The 24,618-nt window shown below is 45.1% G+C and overlaps 1 protein-coding gene across 2 annotated transcripts; it reads right to left on the bottom strand.

Annotated features, from left to right (window-relative positions):
- Positions 1 to 15,865: 15,865 nt before the first annotated feature.
- On the bottom strand, positions 15,866 to 22,357 carry LOC117864369 (aspartyl protease family protein 1). Of its 2 annotated transcripts, none has more exons than XM_034748445.2 (10): positions 21,808 to 22,357; positions 21,569 to 21,704; positions 18,579 to 18,802; positions 18,270 to 18,494; positions 18,036 to 18,171; positions 17,832 to 17,905; positions 17,626 to 17,725; positions 17,457 to 17,517; positions 16,324 to 16,395; positions 15,866 to 16,253 (listed from the first exon to the last, which is right to left on the bottom strand). In XM_034748445.2, the coding sequence occupies exons 1-10, from the start codon at positions 22,122 to 22,124 to the stop codon at positions 16,042 to 16,044; spliced, it is 1,557 nt and encodes a 518-aa protein (XP_034604336.1). In that variant the 5' UTR covers positions 22,125 to 22,357; the 3' UTR covers positions 15,866 to 16,041. The 2 variants fall into 2 exon arrangements, with proteins under 2 accessions (XP_034604336.1, XP_034604337.1); XM_034748446.2 differs by having other exon boundaries at positions 15,866 to 16,199.
- Positions 22,358 to 24,618: the final 2,261 nt, after the last annotated feature.

Below are 24,618 nucleotides of genomic sequence, written 5' to 3'. Positions count from 1 at the left end.
TTCAACAGTTCCGTCATTGGCTTAGCTATTTTTGAGAAGTCAGGAATGAAGCGACGGTAGTAACCTGCTAAACTGAGAAAACTTCAAATCTGATGAACTGAAGTGGGCGGCTTCCAGTCCATTACTTCTTGCACTTTGCTTGGGTCTACTGCTATACCGTCTCTAGATATGGTGTGCCCCAAGAATTTAACACTGTCCAGCCAGAAGTCACACTTAGAGAATTTGGCATAGAGTTGGTGATCTCTTAAGCGTTGGAGTACAGTATGAAGGTGCTCTACATGTTCTTCCTCATTCTTCGAGTACACCAAGATGTCGTCAATGAATACCACGACGAATTTGTCGAGTTCGGGCATAAACACCGAATTCATGAGGTACATGAAATAAGCCGGTGCATTAGTAAGCCCAAATGACATGACCAAATAGTCCATACCGTGTAGAGAAGGCAGTCTTAGGAATGTCGCACGGGCGGATCTTGATTTGATGGTAGCCAGAACGGAGGTCAATTTTGGAAAACACTCTAGCTCCAGCTAACTGATCGAACAGAACATCAATGCGGGGTAGTGGGTACTTCTTCTTTATCGTCACCGTATTGAGAGGTCGGTAGTCCACACACATACGCAGACTATCGTCCTTCTTTTTCACAAACAAGGAGGGGCAACCCCAAGGTGATGTACTTGGATGAATAAAACCCTTTTCCAACAAATCATGCAACTGAGTTTTCATTTCTGCCAGCTCGGCTGGTGGCATCCGGTATGGTCTCTTTGAAATTGGGGCAGTACCTGGTTGCAATTCAATAGCAAACTCGATATCTCTATCAGGCGGCATACCCGGCAAATCATCTGGAAAAACATCGGGATACTCGCACACCACTGGGATATCTTCCAAACAGACTTCAGTCACGGGATAGGCACAAGAAGTCTGGCACTCTCGGTGAGGTAAGTGTATAGTTAAGCAACCATACTTGGGTGAATTTATATGGATTGCTCTGGCAGGGATATCTAAGGTCACTCGGTGTTGGGTCATCCAATCCATACCCAAGATAATATCTATTCCTTCTATCCCAAGGATAAGCAGGTCTTCCTTAAGAAGGGTTCTCCCCAACTGGATAGGCACTCTGCGGCTCACTTGGTGTGAAGCTACGTTCCCACCCAGGGTAGAGATTATGTATGTACCTTTTGTGTGACAGAAATCTAACCCACACTTAGCACTGGTTTTAGTCCCACTGAAACTATGAGATGCTCCCGAATCAAACAGAATAAGGACGGGTTGGTTATAGATAGAAAAGGTACCCATCATCACTGGTGCGCCCTCTGGAAGTTCAGCAAGGGTGGTGAAGTTCAGCCGACGTTGTCGGACCTGAACCCTCAGCTTCTTCCCCTTGTTGCCCAGTGCATTGCTCTGACCGGGTCGTTGATTTTTGTTGTGGGGGCAGTCCTTGGCAAAGTGTCCCGGGTTCCCGCAGGTGAAACAGCGGTTTCCAGTGATTGGGCGTGGCGGCATAGGGAGAGTAGGTCGGGGCCCTTGCAGCTGGAATCCAGGGAAACGAGGTGCTACCTGCGGTGGAGGTCGAGCAACCCATCTCCCAGGCTGTGCGGGCCTGCGAGATGCCTGTGGGGGAACCATTCTGTATTTCTGGGCAGGTGGGCCGGGTGCCGGCATTGGAGCCTTCCGCTTCAGGTCGGCCTTGAGAGCCCTCATGCAATCTTCCTGGGAAATTGCCAGGTTCACCAGTTCATTGTAGGAATCCACCTTGATGGGATTCAGCCTTTCCTTGAGCTCCAAACTCAAGCCTCTGCGGAAGCGGTCCCTCTTCTTCTCATCGGAGTCCGCATGGTAGCCTGCATAGCGACATAGGTCATTGAAAGCCATACGCATAGTGCAGGACATCGCGGCCTCCCTGGGTAAGAGCCAAGAACTCATTGAGCTTGCGCTCCAGAAGACCCTCAGGTATGTGATGGCCCCTAAACGCCATCTTGAATTCCTCCCAGCTGATGACGTGGTCGGCCGGCTGCATGGCATGGTAGTGATCCCACCACAGGAGAGCAGAACCACGCAACTGCTGCGCGGTGAACCGAACCTTGTTCTCCTCCGGGCAATGGGCGGTGAGGAGGGAGAACTTGGACTCGATAGCACGAATCCAGGCATCGGCGTCAAGCGGGTCCTCCGTCTTGTGGAACAGAGGAGGCTGGGTCCCCAGAAAGTCTTCGTAACGAGCAACATGAGGCTGCTGATGGGCTCTTCCTCCCTGGGGCTGCTGCTGCTGCCCCTGAGCGATGTGCCTCAGCAGCTCGGTTTGAGCTGCCAAGATCGCCTCGAGGGTGGTTGGAGGCGGAGGTGGGGGAGGCACCTCGCTGCCACTAGGAACAGAGCCAGAGCATGTGCGATGCGCCATCTGCAAGATTCACCTTTCTGTTAGTCACATAACCCCAAAAACTTGTTTAACCATAAGGAAACCTCATGTGCGGAAATAATAAACGCTAGTCTTGCTGATGGTGCAAAAGTAACAATCAAAACTTTTATTGAGTAGGTGCATATCTCCTCTTCGAAGTGCACAAGGTTCTCATCCTTAAGCGAGGGTTAGAATATGTCGTACACAACCACTTTCATGTTACGCTTGATGACCGAAAAGGAAGGGAAAGGGGTCGTTTAGACGTTCTAGCAAGTTGCTGTCTGGCTGATTTTTCAGCAAGCTGAGCAGTTGGGTTTTGGCTCTAGCGGGCGTTTGACAGATCCGAAGGAGCTGAAAATTTATGAGTAGTTAGAACAGAAGTTTTCGCACAACTTTGGTATTCAAACTTTGGCTCAAAAATGAGTAGAGACAGGGGAAAACTGAGGAGAAACAGTCACTGCAGTTCTACCATAAATTTCAGACATTACACTAAAGATAGCAACGGCAATCCTACATAGAATCAGTTTTTCAACACCCAAATACTCAACTCAAGCTAACCTATTACATCACTGGCCAAAATATAGGTCACCGAGGAGTAAAAACAAAAGAGAACCGCTCAATCAACAAGTCAACATGACTAGAAGTCGTCGAGGTTGCCCACGGAGGCAAAGCTGAGGATAGGGGAGTGAGCATCGCCAACTGGGGGCTGCGGAGAGGCCTCCTCATAGTCCATGCTCGAAAAGCCCTCGATCTCCTCGGGCTCCTCGTCCTGGGCCATCAGCTCAACCTGCTGCATCTCTAAAGCGTGAATGGCATTAAGCTCATCGTGATGCTCCTGCAGGTGCTCATTGGCATTCGCCAGCTCCATGTTCACATCATAGAACTAGTCAGCCAAGATCTCCATATCGTTCTCCATATCCACGATGTCCTCCTCCAAACGAGTGATCTTATCCTACATCTCAGAAATCTGGACATCCTTTTGTACTAGCTCAAGCGACTAGTCCACCATACCACTCTGCACGGCAGATAAAGCGACCTGGTTGGCCACTGCCATCCCGATCACTGTAGCCATCGCTCGGCTCTGCATCTCGACCATCCTGTAGAACACGTTCAGGCAACGAGCTGAAACAAAAATCATGCGATGTGGATCCATAACCCCGAGCAAGTCCATATGCTCCATACGATCCAACCAGTCCGGGTCCCTCGTATCCCAGGCAGGGAACAACCCAATCAGGTCCAACACGATCTCAAGAGGGTGTGCCCGGCAGAACTGTGTCAGGGTCTGCAAGGCTGCGAACTCCCAGGTGTCCTGTAGCGTGTGTCCCTCGGCCACCACCTCCAATAGCGGCCACTGTGGCTGGTCCGAAGGCGGGGGCACCCGCACGTGCACGCGACTCCGCAGAATCCCGTAGTCCTGGTACGCACGTCCCGCGTAAACCGGTGGTGACGGGTACCCAAAAGAGCGCAGGGTGTCCCACAGTACGGCTAGGAAATCCTCGTAGTGAAGGCACCGTGAGCAGGTGGTGCCATTCGTACTGACTGCAATGTTCATGGGCTGAGCCATCTGTAACCAAAGGACAAGTGAGAAACGGAGTTAACACTCGGAAATCAAAATAGATTTCTGGCAGTTAGAGAAAAGCTCATAACTCAACAAGTATTCATCCAAAATTTCTCAAATTTTACCAGCACGTTCTTTAGATTGTGTGTAATAATTTTGGTATTCAAAGGTAGGGCTAGAACAGGACCTAACAAGGTGATACTCTCAGATTTCCCTTAAGTGTTCATGCTGGAATTTTTCAGACCCGAGCCAAAGTAAACTGAACATAACATCAAAACCAGAGACCTAATGAAGCTGAAATTTTACCAGTAAGTCCTTTATTAAGTTATGAGAAACTTTTCTTAAGGGACTCCTAGCATAAAAAGTTCTTAAGGTGGTCGAAACAGTAGAATTCCAACTGGTGTGCACTCAGGCCTAACAGCCAACAGGGGGTCACAAAACTGATCACAACTCTCAACCCAAGTGGTAGTACTTTGTGAAAAATTTTCAGCAGTTTACTTGGGAGATTTAACACAAATTTCTTATATAAAGTTTCTGGAGTTATCATATGGAACAATCTGAAAGATTTTATTAAACGTGCATGGCGGAAAAAGACAGCTAGACAATCCTTATCGCGGTGCATTTCTTTTTTACGGCGCACTCGAGCTTGGTTTTATTTCCTTAGGTTGCGATTTTTGATTTCTTAATGCATGCACATCCTAGTCGTCCTCTGAACCAAAAATAATCGCCAAAAATCTTTGGACTTACGTGGTTAGTGCCGGTGGCAAGGCAACAATACGACTCTCACTATAATAACTAGTCGAGTTACTAGGCATCGTTTCATACGCAACGTTGTTAGTGTACCTGCAGAAAAACACACCACAGCTTGAACCTTCCATGCCAGCACTCACGAAAGCGTCCACAATCATTACCGTTCACTATAGAAACGGCACCCATGCGTTTAACGCTGCATGGACAGCGCAACAACCATGGAAATAGGTTCCTTTGAATAGAACCATATAACCCTTCGCATTCTCGTGATGCGGAATCATGCACACGTATAATAGACGTGGATGAACAACCGTGATGATAGGCTCGTTGGAATCGAACCATACCATCCTTCGCATGCATTAACATACGGAACCTGCGCACGTATAATAGACGTGGGCGAAACAACCGTGATGATAGGCTCGTTGGAATCGAATTCCTATCACCCTTCGCATACTCGCGATGCGGATCTCGGCACACGTATGATAGACGTGGCAACAAATGCTGGAAGTCAGAAGATAACCAATAATTATTAGCCACCTTAAAAGACCCAAAATTCCCCTAGGGCTCACATGACATCACGACGGAGCCGATCATGATATTAAAAATCCCTTCCCTCGCCGTCCGAGGAGGGATCCCACTCGACTGTCCAGCCCGGAGGGAGCTGGGTAGGTCAAGTGGTACCAGCAACCAAACTATTGACATCACCTGAAAAGATTAAGCCACAACAAGGCTGAGCTACTAATACTCAGCAAGACTGACCCATCGAGTGAAAATCTTTCCCAAGACCTAGACATGCAAGGCTTTCTAGCTTTGGGATTTCTTTGCCAAAAGCGTCTAAAGTCGGTCCTTACTTTCAATATTTTAGCTCAAGTTCTACGTTCTTTATCCCGTCTAGATTAGCAACTTATACTAAACAAGCATGATTTCCAAGCAGTTAAATAACAAGCATCAACTTAATCTCGTAATCATGTTTCATCGTTACACAGTGCAGAATAGCAATCAAGTAGTCCCAAACTGTGAGAGGCAGACGAATCGATTCGAATTTATTAACCATGCATGGCGAACCTAATCTCACAACATCCGCGTACCACGAAGGGTCGCTTCATTTGTTAGCCGTCCCCATCGATCTCTTAGGCACGTGTCAGGGCCAACTGCCTTTGGCATGCAATGCTCCATAATCCCGGCCTCTGCCGTACTATGACCGCACTTGCACCCACATGATGCACCATGGGAACGACGTTCCAAGGACAGTCGGAGGGTATGCCACGCCCCAGTTCAATCAGATAGTAGGCTTCCCCATCCCATACTAGGTATGAGATTAGTACTTTCAAACACTTGATCACGAACGCTGACACGTTTCGACCTTAGATCAATTTCATTTAGACGGACGGGGAAAACCACCAAGTATCGAACATAAGCCCGACCCCGTCCGTCGTCCTTATAGTTGCAACATAAATAAAACATTCAACTCCTATAACTCGCGAGTGACAGGAAATCACTCGACTTTTACCGAAGCCTATTAAGCATTGCAACTACTCGACTTTAGCAACTAGTATTCAAACAAGGCACTAAGTTCATGCATCTAAGGTTTCATTACAACTCCTAGAAACGTAAATGCGCAATCAAAGTATTCAATAGTATTGCAAGTATGCAAGATAGGAATTTATGCTCCGGGGCTTGCCTTCAGGAAAAGTTAGCGGATCCTCAGGGTCTTGATCCGGTTCGGGCTCGCCTTCCAAGGGGTGAAGCTCCGCAGCGGGGTCTTCCTCCGGTGCCAAGTGGAGCTCGTAGGTTCCGTCAGCGAGATTTGCTTCTATACGACATGCACATGCAAAAGTTTAGTTGGACTCGCGCGTTCATTCAACGACACAAGGCACGGCTTAAGACAAGGAATTACAACAGCCACATTCACTTCGACGAGGTTAAACTTTCATGCAATTTCAACGAATGTGGTTGGTTTAAACTTGAGTTCGAGTTGGATGGCGATTGTGTACATATATAGTTTTCTTGCACTTAGAGATGCATAAAGAGAGTGAAAGGTCGTGTTTGGGTGGTTTGGGTGCATTAGAATAATTACTTACTTCTGAAAGTTTTTATGTATCTCTTTCAATTTCCACTTATTTATCGAATTAGAATTTGTGCTTTCCTTTTATTCCATTAGGTTGATTAATTAACCAAAACGACTTCAAATCCAAACAGTGGCTAAAGGTACTGATAAAATCACAGCACCTCACTTAAGCCATCACTAAGTTACTGCAAAAGTTTGGGGGCCAAAGGATGACTTAAAAAGGGGTTACATGCATTTTATTATTAAAGGTAAAATGAACTTAACTTTTTCTATCTTCAAAGTTATTGTGCAACAGGAGGTGAAACTTAACCAGTGTATTAAGGGTAGGTTACAGGAGCTTTGGTGAACTTTTCATAATTTTTGGAGAAGGTTAACTATTTACTCTATTTCCCTTTTTAATTAAACATACTTAGCAAGGAAGGTATTTTTCTTTCTGATTTTCACAACAATTTATATTTTTCCTGCAAACTTCACAGCAAAACAAAATTAACCCAACTAGTTTCACATTTTTCTAAGCTTTGAAACAAAACTTATGCAAAAAGGAAGATTTATGTATAGATTACCAATTTAAAGTCAAAACAGTGACTTAAAGTGTTAGACCAGAGCCCTAACCATTTTTCTGAGCTTCTATACATAGAAACAAGCATCATAGAGTTGGGTCTCACATTTTTCCTGCTTTTCTTCTATTTATTATGATTTAAAAGGCCTAAACCAAGATTAAAAGCATAGGATATTATTTACAACAATAACATGATCAAACTTATTTTTCTTAGGAACTAGACAGAGCAAGGATTCCAACAAAAGTGGTTTGGCATTTTTATGATTTTTCTACGATTTATTGGGCATTTCCAAAGTTCAACCATATTTCTGCCTATTATTAAAAGAAAAGCCGTGGCAAACTTGCAAGCTAGCCCCTGGGTTTAAGGTTTAACTACACAGGGGTCCCTAAGTTTTGTGCCCAGGCCCCTGGAAAGAATGGGGACGATGCAATCTAGTCCCCAGGGCGCGCGCGGCAGCGGCGGGGAAATTCCCGGCGGTTCGCTGGCGAGGATGGGGCAACAAGTGGCCGGAGGGGTGCCGGGGCTCACCTGAGCTCGGTTTGGCGTGGTTGGGGTGACGGAGATGGCCGGCGGGGATCGGAACGTGGCGGCGGCGGCAGAGCTTGGCTGGCGGCGGTGCAGGCGGCGTTCCGGCGCACTGGCGACGTCGGGGAGGCCACGGGCTGCTCGGAGACGTGCGCGGAGGGGTGGCGAAGCAGGCGGCGAAGTCGCCGGAGTGTGGGGTGGCGTGGAGGGGTGAGCTCCATGGAAGCTTAGCAGCGGCGCAGAGGAGGAAGCGATGGCGTGATTGTGGGCGGTGGCAAAAGGGTGGTGTTGCCGGTGAGGGGGACATTTTTATAGGGCAGCAGTGGAGCGGAGGGTCAAGGCGGGGCTCCGGTGGGGGAAGGATAAGGCCGGGAGCAGCGGGTGCGCGGGCGAGGCAGCCATTGGCCAACGGCGCCATTGAACAGAGGAGGTGGAGCTCCGGGTGGTCTACGGTGGCGATTGGCCTTGGGCGGCGCGCGTTGGGGCTTCCGGTCTGTCGGACGGGCGAAGCGGAGGGCTACCGTGGGGGTTGGGCGAGCGGGCGGAGGCGCGGGACGTCATCGGCATGGCAGCTTCTCCGGCGGACGGGCGGAGCGCGGTTGGCGGAGCAGAGCCGCGGCAGGGGGAAAAGGACACACGCGCGGCTGGCGGTTGGCCAGCCCAGCGTTCGTCCTGTCTTGTCGCAGGCGCGGGTTGGGCGCCGTGGCCCTTGCCCTGTCGCTGTCTCGCCGGGGATAGGGCGCCGGTGAGCTGCCGGGGGCCGGCGGCCACGCGGCGCGCGGCGCGCGAGTGAACGTGCTTTGGCGCACGGGCGTCGAGGCCCCCTTTGGGCAGTAAGCCCGACTAGCTTTGGGAGATCCTATCTCAAGATTTTGCAACACAACTTCCAAAACTCTTTTAAACAAACTTTTTCAACTCTGGACGTATTTCAAAGTTGATTTAAGGCGCTGGTTTAGATTGTGAAAGGATTTGGAGATATCTCGTGCCAAAGTTTGCCAAAAATCTGGAAATCCAGACTTAGCCAATTTTGGCCGAAGAGGTGGAATTCAGAGGTTTAGCCATATTTGGCTCCATTTTTGGGTAGCTTCTGAGTTGAATTAGACTAAGGTGTTATTTGAGGAGTTGCTCTCCAAACTGAGGACTTCAACTTCTATTTAGGGTATTTCTTGAGTTTAGTTCAAAAATTTGGAGGAACACCCTCGCCAAGAGGTGCACTCTGAGCAGTTTTTCAGACTTAGCGTTTTGGGGCTCAGGGGCTGAGTTGACTGTTTTACCTTACTTTGACCAAGATTTTGAACTGGTTCTGGCCCGATTTGGACCTGGGTCTGTGTAACAAAGTTGGAACACACTCGAGGGACTATAACTTTTATTAAGAGCCTTACTTGAGTTTAGATAGGAAATCATGAGATAACAGCTTGCAAAGTTGGAGGAAAACTTGAATTCCAGGACTTCGGAGGTTTATTTAGGAGGTTTATAGGGTTCTTTAATACTCCGGTTTTGATTGCTATTTTTGACTTCCTTACACTCTGAATTAGTCAAATTTCCTTTAACAAAAGTTGTTTGAAATTAAAAGTTTTACAACTCTTATTTGGGCAGAATTTTAAGTTTGCATATAAAATTTCATGTTTTATTTCAAACTCCAAAAAGAGCTTCTTAGGGTTAAAATGGTCATTTCACCTCTTTAATTAGGGATTAACCACTGTTTTACTTTTAAAAGCACTTAAATTAGGTAGAGTTGTTACAGCAGGGCCTCCGCAATGGCCCTCGTGTAAGGAAGAAGGTGCTTAGGCACCGAGTTCCCCTGCGACGTGCAAAATAGGGTCCAGCCGAAGAGCCACAACAGGTACGCCTCCAAGTGATGCCCTACTGTGGCCTCATCTGCGTCCTCTCTCATGTACTCGGCCTGCAAAACAATTCCAGACTTGTGTCAACAATAAGAAAAATTGACAAAAATTATTTGAACTTGCTGCTAATTAAATACTCACACTGAACTGCTGGAGCCATGCCTTCGTCGGGCCGTGGAAGTTGCTGAAAGTGTGGTACTACGGGGCACCGTCTATGAGGGGAACGTCCGCAAATCGACCCAGCAGCTCGTCACGCTAGGCAGGTGGGACGTCCATCGTGGCTACGGCGGCCCCTGCACAGGGAAGGCCAAGTAGCATCGAGACGTCCTCTAGTGTGGGGGTCAACTCACCGACCGGGAGGTGGAAGGTGTGCGTCTCCGGCCACCACCGGTCCAGCAGAGCTGCTAGCAGTGACATGTCGAACTGCAACCATGTGGGTCTCTCACCGCCACGTCGCGCTGAATTGTCGACCATGTCGCCCTCCACAAGCCTAGCCACAGGGAGAAGGCCTGCCGCACTCAACCTGTACCACGAAAAAATTAATTAGTTTACACAAATTAATCGTTGAACTTAACACACAAGTATTACTAAGTATGATGTACCTCGAGATCCAACGTCGGTCAATCGACATGGTCACAAGCAGGATACGAGCCCGAAACGTGCCTAGGGTGGTACCAACTATGGCTGACTGGAACGACCTGCGCTGGCCGTCCAAGGTAGGGTCAAGCAACTCAGGGGTATGGTACCCCTGTGGACCTGGGTGCGCCGCCATACCTGCAACACAGGTATTGAAAGAAATAAAGAACTAAACACGTAAAGGAAATATAACATTGCATTACGTTACATTGCAAATGAATAGCATAACTTTACGGCGCATACGAGTCATTACAAATAGAAGGGTCCACGATAAATATTACAATACGTTATGTCCTTGTCCACAACGACAAATAAACATTACATTACATTACATTACCTAAGGACCACAACTCAAGTTACAATAACACAACTCAAGATAGAAAGTACATTACATTACTAGTTATTAGATGCAGCTTGGGTGCTCGCACTTCCATACGTCGTTGCCGTGCAGTTCTTGTAAGTGTGACCGGCTTCATGGCACTTGAAGCATAGACGAACACCAGGACCTACTTCAGATTGATCCATGTCATTACGGATACGTCTGTTCCTTTCGTGTCGTCCCACTCCTTGGCACATTTCTGGATTAGGATCAGGAATGTAGAGGGCAGCATTCCTAGGATTATTGACAAAGTCTCCCAGTAAACGATATCCATAAACCTCGTTCCTCCAAGTTTGCCATATGGTTTCTTTGAGAAAATAGTCCGGCATGAAATGACAGGGTTGGAGGCCCCCCACCTCGAAGCATGCAGCAATGACATGGGTGCAAGGCCTGTGAAGCAACCTTGGCTTGTGGCAAGAGCAAACACACCCTTCATTCCTGAGGATGCATTCATGTGTGTGTGTCTCGCGCCTCCTGCCCATTCGAACTTTGTCCCTGCAAACAACTTTGAACCAGCGTTCGACGGCTCCCACTTCTTTCACACGATGCAAATGAGCTTTCTTAATTGCTTCCTCCATGTACTCTGTCATCTTGTACCCAAATATTATGTGGTTGTCACACATTGAGTTATCAGCCAATTGGTACATTTCCCTGAAATACTTCATGGTGCGGTAAAGGTAAAATTCCACAATAGCAACAAGGGGCAGGCCACGAACATCGCGCAGGACCCAGTTGTAAACCTCAGCCAGGTTTGTTATCATTATACCCCACCGTGCACCTCCATCATCAAAGAGTAATGCTCACTTTTCCTTCGGTTCATTCTCAATCCACTGTGAGAAGGTCTTGATGGATCTTCCCCGTCTTCGCCTGACATTTGGACCGTCGAGCCCGACGTCCTCTAGAGACACAGGTTGGTCGGCCTCACTATTGACCACCCTCTTCACTAGTTTCTCACATTGCTTCTTGGTGAGGTCCTCAAGTTTCTTCCACAGCAGGTTGAACTTCCTCTCCTGATTCTGGTTGCACAAGCACTTGAACAATTTCATAAGGGTCTTGTTCTTGAATTGGCTGTGAAAGTTTGCACCCATATGCCTCATGCACCACCTACTCTTCAAGTCCGGCCATATCGGCGCCTTGAAATGCTCTTGACTTCCATTCTGTAGGTCGTCGATTGCTTGTATAATGCCTTTGTGCCAATCATGAATGAGACAGACCCCCTCGACGTCCAACACAATCATGTTCTTCACCCTCTCGAGGAACCAGTACCAGTTATCTCCAGACTCCTTCTCCACAAAAGCGATTGCAAGCGGCAACACCTGATTGTTGCCATCAGTCCCAATAGCTGTCAATATTGTCCCTTTATACCTTCCAGTAAAAAATGTGCCATCAATGCAAATGACTAGTCGATAAAGCTGGAAAGCCTGAATGCAAGGACCCAACGCAAGGAATGACCGCTGTAGGACCTGTTTGCCTAGAAACTGAAGAACTGGATATGCTTTCAAGTCGTAGAAGCTTCCAGGATTTCTCTGGCAAATGGTGTACAACAAGGCAAGGAGGTTGTCGTAGGATGCTTCGAATATACCCAACTTCATCTCAAGCACCTTCTGCTTAGCACGGTAAGCTTTGTTGTAGTTGATCTTGTACTTGAACTTCTCCTCTATGGCACAGATAATGGACTTGAGCTCGAAGCTTGGATTCTCCACTATCTGAGGGTACATGTACTGAGCAACAAACTCAGCAGTGAGGTTGCGGTGTGTTCCTTCCAATTCAGCCAGCAAGCATTGGTGCTCAACCACTATAGTCACCTCCCAGTAATCCTTCCATTTGCCCTTATATGCATGCACCCTGAATGGGCAATCATTTCGCACACACTGGACATCATACACCTTCGGGCTACTCTTTTCCACCCTGAACTGACGCTGCAAACACAAAGTGGACCATCTCTTAATAGCCACCTTCACTTCATCCCCACTTTGGTACACAGCCCCCATGCATACCTCATTCTTCCTGTACTCCCAATGAATATTTTCCCCAACATTGACCTGTAGGGCGGAATGGTCATAATTTGACCAATTTCACGGTACAGGATAATCGTCTTCCTCATCGGACGAGTCCTCATCCACGGCACCATTGGCCTCCTCTCCTTCCATCTCTATCTGCTCTACTAACTCAGGAATTTCTTTCCCCTCATCAGCCTCTCCAGTTGGTTCCTGAGATGCTACATCATGTTCTGCATCTCCACCTTCTTGTTCTTCGTAATCAAGTTCTTCATTTCCACCCGCATTACTCTGCACATCTTCTTCCTCTTCAACTTCATCACCTCCGACTTGTTGTTCAATATGAGTGTTAGGTCCACCCTTCATGAAAAATTGGACATACCATATGATTGGTAAATCTTTTCTCGTGAAACCATTTATGTAAGCTCGATACCTCGGAATTTCTTCAAGCGAAACCAACTCCCAAGAGTTTATGTCGGGCCGTCTTTTCACTACAACCCTCATAGACACATCCGCTTGATCTCTGTCAACACCTAAGTCCCTACAAAGCCACTTGCATATGCCCCCCAAGTTTTCTCTCTTGCTCTTGGAACACACTTGGTGAAATAGGAAAATCCACTCAAATCTACCCCTTCTGGACCATATCTAACCTCCCCCAGCCCATAGTACACTTAATACTTACACTATCCGACATGCCTGGCAACATACATGAAACAGACAGTCCAAATTAATCTCAACACTATACATAAGTTAACAATAATAACGACCTTAATTGAATAAACAAACAACTATGTAACACTAAACCAAGCTTACTAACTAACCTTATCATAGGCATGCACCACAACAAATAAATCTAATAATGTTACCGAAAAACTATATTGTAATACCTAACCAAAAAATCATAATTTACTAACTACATTTATCACAATGATTTACCAGAACAAACAAATCTAATATTGTTACCAAAAAACTATATTCGAATATCTAACCAAAAAATTATAATTTACTAACTAGGTTTATCATAGTCATTTACCAGAACAAACAAATCTAATATTGTCACCTAAAAACTACAATGTAATACCTAACCAAAATATCAAAATTTACTAACTACATTTATCATAGGCATTTACCATAACAAATAAATCTAATAATGCTGACTCTATTTTACTATATAAGCTAAATCAGTTATACTAACTAAGCTACATTTTCCTATATCTAAATACAGCTAAAAGTTTCTAAGTCTAGATCTAGATCCACTATTATTTCTAAATCTAGATCTACTAATATTTCTAAATCTCAGATCCACTAATATTTCTAAATCTAGATCTAAACTAAACTAAACTAAACTAAACTATACTATACTATACTATACTTAACTAAACTACGAGATTAAAAAGATTTATCTGAGAAAGACGGAAGAAATTCCTTCCCTCTTCCCCCTCCTCCTCCTCCTCTCTTCCCTCCTCCTCCTCCTCATTTCTTCCCTCCTCCTCCTCCTCCTTTCTTTCTTTTTTTTCTTCCCTCCTCCTCCTCTCCTCTCTTTCTTTTTTTTCTTCCCTCTTTTCCTCTTTCTCTTCTCTGCGCTGCCTGGCGCTCGGTCTAGCTTGCACTGGTGCGGGGGGAGGGGAGGGGCACGGGCAGCTTCTGTAGGGGGCGACTGTCGCCGGCCCAAGCGGCGGAAAGCGCGTTATCGCCGGCTGAGGCGACAGTAAGGGCCTTACCACCGCCTGGGCTGGGACAGTGCCTCAAATCGCACGCGGCATTTACGGCGGACCAGCGACAGTGCCTCGAATCGCGTGCGGTAGTTACGGCGCCTGTTGACTGTTGGGCGGGAGGGCCTTACTAGGCCTTATCGCTGGCCTAGCCGGCGGCAATAGCCTAGATTTGCAATTTTTTCATCCGACTATATATTTCTGCAAAATCGAAAAAAAAATATAAAAAAAATTCAGGTTTGGATTGCTAATGGGCTGTTGGTGCAGGCCACTAGCAGGCTGATTCTAGGTTTAGGGGAAGGAGGCCGCGTGCGTAGCACGTGTCGGGCCGAGCTGAGTTAAGCCGTTAGTTGGGCCGTGTTGGGCCAGACCGTGTACGTGCCGATAAGGGAGCTGAGCCGAAGCAAAACAGGCCGCACACTCGTACGCGCATGAGTATACAGGTCACACTAGGCTGGACCGCATGTGCAAATAAGGGGAGCTGCGCATGGGAACACAATAGGCCGTTTTAGACTCTGGGCTATTTAGGAGGTTTTGAGCCTGTTTGAGTTTTAGCCATTTATTTCTTGCTGTTTCATTCCTTTCTCATGTATTTTTGAGCACCATATTTGAGCACCAAATAAATAGACAGGCTAATTGCAACATCTTTGTGCTACATGTCGTCTTGTGATGGACTCGTTAGTCTTTTGGGATGGCGTATGTATTGGATGCTCTACCACGCCGAGAAGTCACGGCTGCACAGGAGAAAGCCAGAGCCTGATGCAGCTAGTGTAGTACCACCAGTTGACCTCCCAGGATCTGGATGAGTCCTATGAGGATGTTATGCAGGGGGTGCAGCTTGAATTCTCGTCGTCGCTGGGGAAGATCACTGATGACGGACAGTACGACGGAGTTAAGGTCACCCTAGCCGAGGTGCCGAGCTCGCTGATGAGTGGACGAGTGGATGGCGGAATAAGATGGGTTTTCCAATGATGGAATTCCTGTATATCAGGTGCCAGCAGTTGAGCAGTATTCCATGTTTGCTGCTTCAGTATGTGCTCCTAAGTCCTAACAGACCACTCTCGGTGGTGCTTTTGATTCTCTACTGACAATAATAGTTTATTCTATTCTGTTTATACTTTAGATGCACAAGCCTGTGTTTTTCAGACGCATGTTAGAAACCGCTGTATGAAGCCATGTGCTGTATAGAAACAAACTTATGCATAGTTGGGTTACAAATTAACTTTTTAATTGTGTACAAAGTCAATGCATTTGCATTTTGTGATACATAAACCTTTATCAGATACTATAACAGGTCACTAAAACTTGTACGAGCAGAACAGGTTCTTTTGTGCTAATCCTTCTTGTTCGAACGTCATCTTTTTTTACCCAAATTGAATCGGTAAAAGCTGCGGTAAAATCCTTTAATAAAAAGATAAAGAGGAAAGTATGGAAAGGGGCGTGTATATAGCCATAAAAAATCGGCATCACAATTAATTCCTATTGTCCAATTTACAGAACGTGTAAGCACTAAGCAATGGTGTCTCTATGCTGTACTACCTAGTCAAGCTCTACAGTAACAGTATCTATTTTTACAGTAAGAACTAATTTACAGCCGGATCAACCCAAAACCAACCAGAGGAATCAGAGCATAATGAACAAGTGGACCAAAAGAAGCATCAGGAGCAAGCTATCATGTAACGTTAAAGGAGATGAATTGTTCAGGGGTCTCAACTGGGAAACACCAGCTGGATTCCTTGTTTCCTGAGGAGAGTAATTCTCAGGCGTGGAAGGTGAGAAACCTGACGAATTCCGTGAGTTGATGGAGAGAGGGTTTGAACTATCAGTATCATAACCTTCATTTCATATAGCAAATCATAAGCAAATCAGTTTGGGACTGAAGGGTGTGATGCATGTTTTACTTACAATTGAATTTCTTCCATCCAAGAATTTTCCTTTCTCGGTCAAACACCACACGAAGACCAGTCATGAAGTTTTCTGGAAAAGAGAATATACTTAAGTTGTACTCTTTCACAAAAAAAATACATGACATGTACATGAAAAGCTTGAACAATCAGATCACCGTTTATTTAGCCGGGTGGGTTTAATTCACATGGATTGACACACATAGCTACATGGATATTTACAGAACACTCATATTGGCAGTAGAAATTCAAAATAGATTGGACAAATAATTTTATAATTTCATGACATATTCAGTTACTCAGTAAGTTAGTCAGAAACTTTGATTGTTCTTAATTTTGACAAGCATTTGCCTTTTTAGATCACATGATTTTCCCTAGATTTCTTTTGTCTCCATTACTTCAATCACAAAATTAACAAAAAAAAAGAAAACAAATTTCGAATTTGGCCATTTTATAATTTTTGTTTGATGTTGCACAACAACAACTGGTCCAAGATTTCCAGTGGCCCGAAACCTTAGTGTCCACCCATTCTTTCTGGAGTACTTTACATTAACAAATCAGCAAGCAATATTCAAGCTAAATGAATGTGATTTCAACCAAACTGATGGCCCCTACACTAATTTTATATAGACTTTTACTATGGTTTCAACAGATGCTGTCCCCCACTTGGTACAGCATATTCTTTTCTACTTGTAACGAATGGGCTCCATCCAGTTCAAAGTTAGTCACAACTACCACCTAGTGATCATGATCACAGCTTTGAAACCACTGTTAGAAGCATATCATATGTTTGTAAACCATAATAAGTGATGCCACATCAACCCAGATCATAAATAACATGAGTTGCTACAATTTAAAGAAACCAGAGAATATATATCTAGGACATAGATTGAACAAGTCAAAAAAACACCATATGCACGCTGATACTGGCAATAATAAGGAAAAAGAATAAGCACGCTAATTTGCTGATGCACACATTCCCTCATCACTGTAAAACAGTTGAAGCCATTTGGGGCCGGAAAAGAACCAACTACTGTGCCCCGGAAAAGGAAAATAATAAAAGAGTAGAATAGTATAACATCATAGCAACCACCCAATAATAACTGAAGAGTTATAGTACTGTAGCAAACTTACGCCCAATAATATTGAGCTTCATGCTCTTGACAATTGCGAGGCAATAAATGTACTCATGTTCCTGGATGTCAAATACAAATGGTGAGAAAATGTTATCAAATAAAAGCATTACTTCAGGCTTATAGTACATAAAACTGTACACATACAAGAATCAAGATCTCAAAAATACCTGAATAGAGATTACTTGCCCTGGATCAATAACAGGAAACAGACTTCCACTTGCTGTTCTCAGGATTATATCAGGAGTTAGAATCCTTGCTTCACCAGAGCTGGACAAGTTAGCCCATGTCATTTACCGACAAGTTAGCCCATGTCATTTACCAGGAATGACAAAATATATAAAGTAATGTTTGTGTATATCACATCATAAATGACCTCAGATCATAGCAATATTCAAAAGGAATTCTCGAGTCCGCAGCATGGCGATTTGCTTGAACTTGTGCATGAAACTGAAAATGGATGACAAAGCAACAATTGGTTGAAAAACTCTTGTCTTTTTGAAAAAATACAAATTTGAATCTCGATGAAAATCTTATCTTTTTGGCAAAGAAAGATTCCCATATCAGATTATTTACTTACACTCTGGGTTATATATGTGTATGCTGGGTCTGCCAAGTATGTGAAGGAGGTACCAGTGTCGAAAATAGTACTGAATTCCAAGTCCGTTGGGTTATTTCCAATGGCAATCCCAGTGATACTGATGGCATATGTGGGACTAAGAAATAATCAAAACAATGCAAAATTAACAGGAGGCAAAAGATAAACCAGCAAAGAATAATTGCAGAGGCAAGTAAATGAACAAATTTTGCTCACTGTTGTTGGTTGATGTCAAGAGGTGTCTCTTCTTGGTCTGAGCTTCCTTGGTCTCCAAAGCTGATTCTCCCAATACCATCACGGCCAAAGCACATTGAGAAGGAGTTAGGTATCAGACCTTTCTGCGCTAAGATGCTTGGAACTGAAACCTCATCTATTCCAAGTCCAAAAAGACCATTAGGAGCAGCAGCATCCAGAAATGATCCAGTTTGAGTCTGTCCACAACTAAAGAACAAAAAACAAAAAAAAATATCAAATACCACATTGAATGCATTTGAAGTAGATCCAGACTCCAGGGTAAATGATTACCCAAGCATTATTTGTGCCTTGAGAATGTGAGGATGTGCATTCTCCGTTGAGAGATAAAGCACATCCTCAACTAAAAATCCAGAAGATGATGTGCCCGCAGACACATACACCATCTTGTATGGGCATTGCGATGTTGTGGAGCATTCTTTTTGAAGGTCACAAAAGTTGCTATTGCATGGAACGGCTTTGCTAGTTGACGACGTACCAGGGATGTAAAAGGAAGCCTGAAATTCAGATAGTTAGTGACATACAAGAAACTAAACATAAATTTCAAAGACATAGATATAGTCTGTTGTCAATATATATATAAAAAAGGTTACTGTCATACATCAATTTCCACATCAGTAGTTCAGCACCAACCAAATCACCCAGATAGAGGAAACAAACAAGCGCATCACCCAATGCACGATCACAAAATCATTCACTTTTGAACATGGCATACATGCTCTACCTAATCTTAACTATGTCAAAGAAGAAACATGGGGCTTATTTGGACAAAACTCCATGGAGGCAAATGAACTGCAACTGTGAGAAAAAAATGCCCGCAAAAACACCAAGGTAGTAGGCCGATGGCTGACACCACTTATAGCAATCGACAATAGTGGGTGGCTTCAAGTTTTTGATGAGCTATGAGTAGAGAAGATAAAAGAGAGAAAAAAGTGAACTTAGGGTAGAAAGGAGCGAGTTGATCAGGTCTTCGTACCAATTTGACAAAAAGCTTGGCATCTCCCATCCATTGTTCAGAGGAGGACATTCAGAATACCTCAGATATCCTGGCCTGTGCAACTAAGGAATTTCCCTGCACCTACCTTGGCCTTCCGCTCACCATAGCCATCCAAAGAGGTGTTCCTGCCTCTGATTGACAAGATTGCAGATTACCTTCCAAATTGGAAGGCTTCTTTGATGAATAGGGCTGGGCGCTTGGTTATGGTTAGAGTAGTGTTGACAGCTTCTCCCATATATTCTATGATAGTTCTGGACCTCCCAACATGGGCAATCAAAGCTATCATGGCTTTCTTTGGAAAGGGCAAGAACAGGCGAACGGAGGCAACTGTCTTGTTTCTTGGGAGAGGGTTCAACGGCCGCTGGAGTATGGCGGTCTGGGTGTTCATAATCTGGAACTCTTTGGCTGGGCTCTGCGCATCCGGTGGCTCTGGGCCCAAAAATGAGACCCTGATAGGCCATGGGCTGGTCTCCAATTTACTGTACCAAAGAATGCTCGAGTGCTGTTCAACATTGCAGTGGAAGCAATGGTAAGGAATGGTGAGTCTGTCCTTTTTTGGGCTGATCGCTGGTTGAATGATAAAATTATCGAGGAATTAGCACCTAACTTGTACAAGGCAATTCCAAAAGGGCAATGAAGCAAAACTGTGGCTCAAGTGCTCCAAAATAGGACCTGGGTGGATGACATTAAGGGGGCTCTAAAAGTTCAGGTGCTTGTTGAATATCTTCTAGTTTGGGATTTGGTCGATGATCTGAATCTGCAGCATGAGGTTCCTGATCAACATCGCTGGAAGCTGACCCAGTCGGGGAGATACAGCAGCAAGTCTTCGTATGCAGTTTTCTTCATTCGTACAATCAGATTCGCACCATGGAGGAGGATTTGGAAAAGTTGAGCTCCTTTGCGTTGCAAATTCTTCTTATGGCTGGCCATGAATAACAGATGTTGGACTGCAGACCGTTAGCCAAACGTGGTCTCCCCCATCCTACTGCCTGCCTATTATGTGACCAGGCTGAGGAGTCTATTCAGCATTTGTTGGTTTCATGTGTTTTCAGTCGGCAGGTCTGGTTTCTGATCCTACACCATCTGAATTTGGATGGTTTAGCTCCCACATTGTTGACAACTCGTTTCTCTAGTTGGTGGGGATCGGCTCTCAGGGGAGTGCCAAAGGAATTGAGAAAAAGACTTAATTCCCTCATCATTCTTGTGGCCTGGGAGATTTGGAAACACAGGAATTCCTGTGTGTTTGAGGGATCTTCTCCTAACCATCAAACTCTTCTCCAAAATGTGGCCAACGAATACACCGTGTGGTGCATGGCAAGTGCTTCTAAGCTTAGGGAACTCCTGGCAGGGTCAGTGGCACCCCAAGATTAGTTTTCCCTTGGTCTGGTCTTGTTTATTTCTGTCCGTGGCACGTCTGTTCGCTAGTTAAGGGTGTAGTGGTGTATGTGTGTGTGAGTGGGTTGGTGCTCAGGTTTGGGCTGTTAAGCCTGGCTTGTTGTACTTGTTTTGTTTGTTTGTTCTCCTATCTTAATAAAATGACACGCATCTCTCCTGCGTTGTTCGAGAAAAAAGAGAGTCTGGGACAAGGGAGACATTGGAGGAAGAAGAATCTTTCATGTTGGGCACAGTATCATTGCAGTGCAATGGTAAAATTTTCTTTTCACAGCCTTGTCTTGTCTTGGATAATGGAATTTGGTATCAGTTGCACAAATGGGTGAGTTTTAAATGTAGTGCCATGTGAGCAGCCTCCTCCACAAAACAGAATAGTGTCCTGAACCACAAATTCTATTCACAGTGATATGCATGATATACATCTAGCCTAGTACATGGGTAATAGTCATCAAACTGTATAAATGTCCATTTGAATCAACACAGCCACCAAATTGTGCTAACAAATGAAAATGAGCCTCACAAGTTCAGTTTAGAGTCTTGAAATATGATGAAGAAGTGTTTAGAGATGATGTTAAGTACACCACTTGACTATTTGATTAACCAACAAGAGAAACAGATCAAGCATTAGATTCACAATGTCCCTAACAACGAAATGGTTGCCTGGAAGAGAGGTAAATGTAAGAAATAGCACACAAATGACATCCAATGGTTCGTAGACAGCATACAGAACTAATTTTAGCAGGAATGAAATCCTACTTTAACCATTCACATTCTGTTCATGCTAGAATTCTTGTAACACAGGCAACGTGCATTGAAATTCAACTCTGAGTCCTGCACAATCACCTAATCAATATTCTGAAAGAGGAGCTCTTACTGATCCAGAAGCAGCCGTTGTTGGTGGCGTGCAGCCATCACACTGGCATGGCAACCAGAAGAGGTCGCTTCCAGTGTCCAGTGCCACCATGAACGTTTGCCCCGGTGTGCCTACGGTCACAAGAGCATAGTGCAAACTACACAAGAACCCAGACAAATATAACATTTCAGGTGAAATTCTCCAATACAGCACAAGCATACACAATTTTGAGAACCGAGGGGCACAGAGAGAAGCCTTACAATCCGAGGTTGCTGACCTTGAGGGTGGCGTTTCCCTCTGCAAACGTTAGCGGAGGGGCCTCGCCGCTACCTCCAGCAGCCGACATCGCGCGATGACGATCGTGCCCGGCAAGGGCGGCGACATACGCGGCGCCGCCGGGGGCCGGCCACCCGCCGGGGAGCGCGCGCCCGCGGGCCTCCACCCACCGACGCACAGGCGCGGAGAACCGGTGGTGGAACTCAAGCGACGGCGTCGCCTGGGCAGCGCCGCCGGGGCCCAAAGCGGCGGCGGCAAAAAGCAGGAACAGGAACAAAGCGTTGAGGAGTTGGGAGATCATCTGAGAGGTGACCGCATGTGATCCGGTGAATCGGGGCTCGGATGAAGCTGATTGGGCGGCGGCAGCGACCGGCGGCGTGGTTCACACTCCTGCGGCGGGAGTGACGGCGGCGGCGGCGGCGGCGCAATTGGCGGTGCGTTGTGCGCTGCGCTGCGCGCTGCGCTGGGTTGGTCTGCTTTAGATTTTCCTTTTCTTTCGGTTTGTCAGACTACCGACGCTTGTTATTTGCTTTTGCTTTCATTCAGAATCGTGGGTTGTTAAAGACCTGGTAAGACTTTGGTCGGGTGGAATTCCCTTCTTTAACTTTCGTTGTTTGGCCCCTCGATTGAAAGAAGCGATGATATTAGCGTGTTTGGAGCCGTGGAATTCATATCCATGGTGGGCAAGGTCATCTCGTATCACTTTTCTCATGTTTACCGAGAAAACAAGAACCTTGATTGGGTTCGGTAAATCTTGCTGCCTTCTCGCCATCAACCACGAAGATAAGAAGTGACGCAGCTTGTGAATATGCTGTCCTCCCAGAAGCGCATTGTCATGCCCAGATACCCCACGTGATACCATCTATATCTTCTTAAACCGTTCATCTTGTACATGAAAACCAAAAAAAAACAGATAGCATGAAATCATTCGTCATATTATCTTTTTCACAGAAAAATCATCATATTATCTAACCGGTCATTATGGAGGCATGTTGTTGGTATTTCTTATGCTGCGAAGATTAATTAATATTAATTCTACAAGCGCACATAGGTTCCCTTTGGATCCCTTGCCAAGCCAGGCTATTGCCCACCTAACCTTGCCTAGCAAGGATACCTGTTTGGTAGTCCTCCTCAAAACTAGCTTTGCCAGGTAAACTCACCTCCATGAGCAAGGAAAAGCTCTCCAGGTCGAGCGAGCCGATTTGGCTCTCCCACGTCGGCAAGGCGAGCACGCGGAGCAAGCGAAAAAGCACAGGGAAAGCAAAAATGATGCAGGCGCTCAGGTCACCGCCCTTTATAGTCCTCTACCTGCGGGTCTGCTCATTCTTCCCATCTATTACGAGCTCTCTAGTTCTTCACCCTCTCTTCTAAGTCGTCACACAGATCTGTTGCCTCCCGTATTCCCCATCCAAGCTTCTAATCCTGATCCTGATATGTGCCATAGCTGCCCCATTAGAGGTACTTTTCTACGATCCTACTCCTATCATGCCTTTGTATATTATGTTGATTTGAAGATTCGGTTTTTTCCTGCAACCAATTTACCTGTTCCTTAAGTAATTTCAGTTTGGGGATCTCTTTTTTAGTGACGGATTGCTGCATATTTGTACTATCTTTTCCTCTCATTGGGAAAATATTGCACTTCTCTTGAGCAGTAAATGTTCATTTTATATTTGAGAAATCATTCAAGTACTCTAGTAGTTTTGACTTGATAATTCATTATTCCTTTAGATGAACAACCCTTAAGACTTCAAGAGAAAATTAGCTTTTATGGCTGCATCTATGGTGGCATATTGGGCAGTAATCAGTTATATGAATAATAAAATAGTCCTGTAAGGTACTCTATTTTGGAGAGAAACAGAGACATGATAAAATACCTAGAGAAATTATTTGTGGCCAAGCTTCAGACTGCGTTAATCTTCTTAGAATGAGTAAACATCTATTCTTCAATCAGTGTGCCAAGTTTCGATCCATGGACGCACCTAGGGACACTTGGCATTGCTCCGTTGAGGAACAAAGTTGCCATGTTTCTTCAAATAGTAGGCCATACGAAAAAGAATAGCGACATAAAGTTTCATTTTCCAAGATCGGTCGTAACTGTTAGTAGATATTTCAATCAAGTTTTGTATGCTCTTGAACCTGAGATGCTTACACATAGACCGATGGATGTACCCTCAAAAATCAGAAACAACCTAAGATTCTACCCATATTTTGAGGTATGCTTCACTGATTCAAAAATATAACATCGTAACTAATTTATTAGTAAAAAATTTACAATGTCTCATTGATAATTCTATGATTGTATTGGTGCTATTGATGGAACCCATATACCCTGCAATGTTCGTGCAAGAATGGCAGATCATTTTCGTGGTAGAATGCCCTTCCCAACCCAAAATATGCTAGTAGCTGTTAACTTTGATCTAATGTTCACTTATGTGAGTGCCGGTTGGGAAGGACCTGCTCATGATTCTACTGTCTTGAGACACTCCCTTAATCATCCAAATGGCCTTCGTGTTCCAGAAGGTTTGCCTACTCCTTTTGATGCATTTGCATATATATATATATATATATATATATATATATATATATATAATACAGCAAAGCATGTGGCTTGATAATTTTATACTTATGTTAGGTAAGTACTATCTTGCGGATGCTGGATATGCAGCAATGCCGGGTTTTTTACCTCCATATTATCAAGTCCGTTACCATTTACGCGAGTGGACTGGCAATAGACCCCAAAACCCACAAGAACTTTTTAACTTGCAACACTCTTCTTTGGCACCACATTTGAGAGA

This window comes from Setaria viridis, chromosome 7 (assembly GCF_005286985.2).
Source record: "Setaria viridis chromosome 7, Setaria_viridis_v4.0, whole genome shotgun sequence".
In the NCBI taxonomy this organism is placed as follows: Eukaryota; Viridiplantae; Streptophyta; class Magnoliopsida; order Poales; family Poaceae; genus Setaria; species Setaria viridis.
This window is presented reverse-complemented; position numbering and strand designations above follow the sequence as displayed.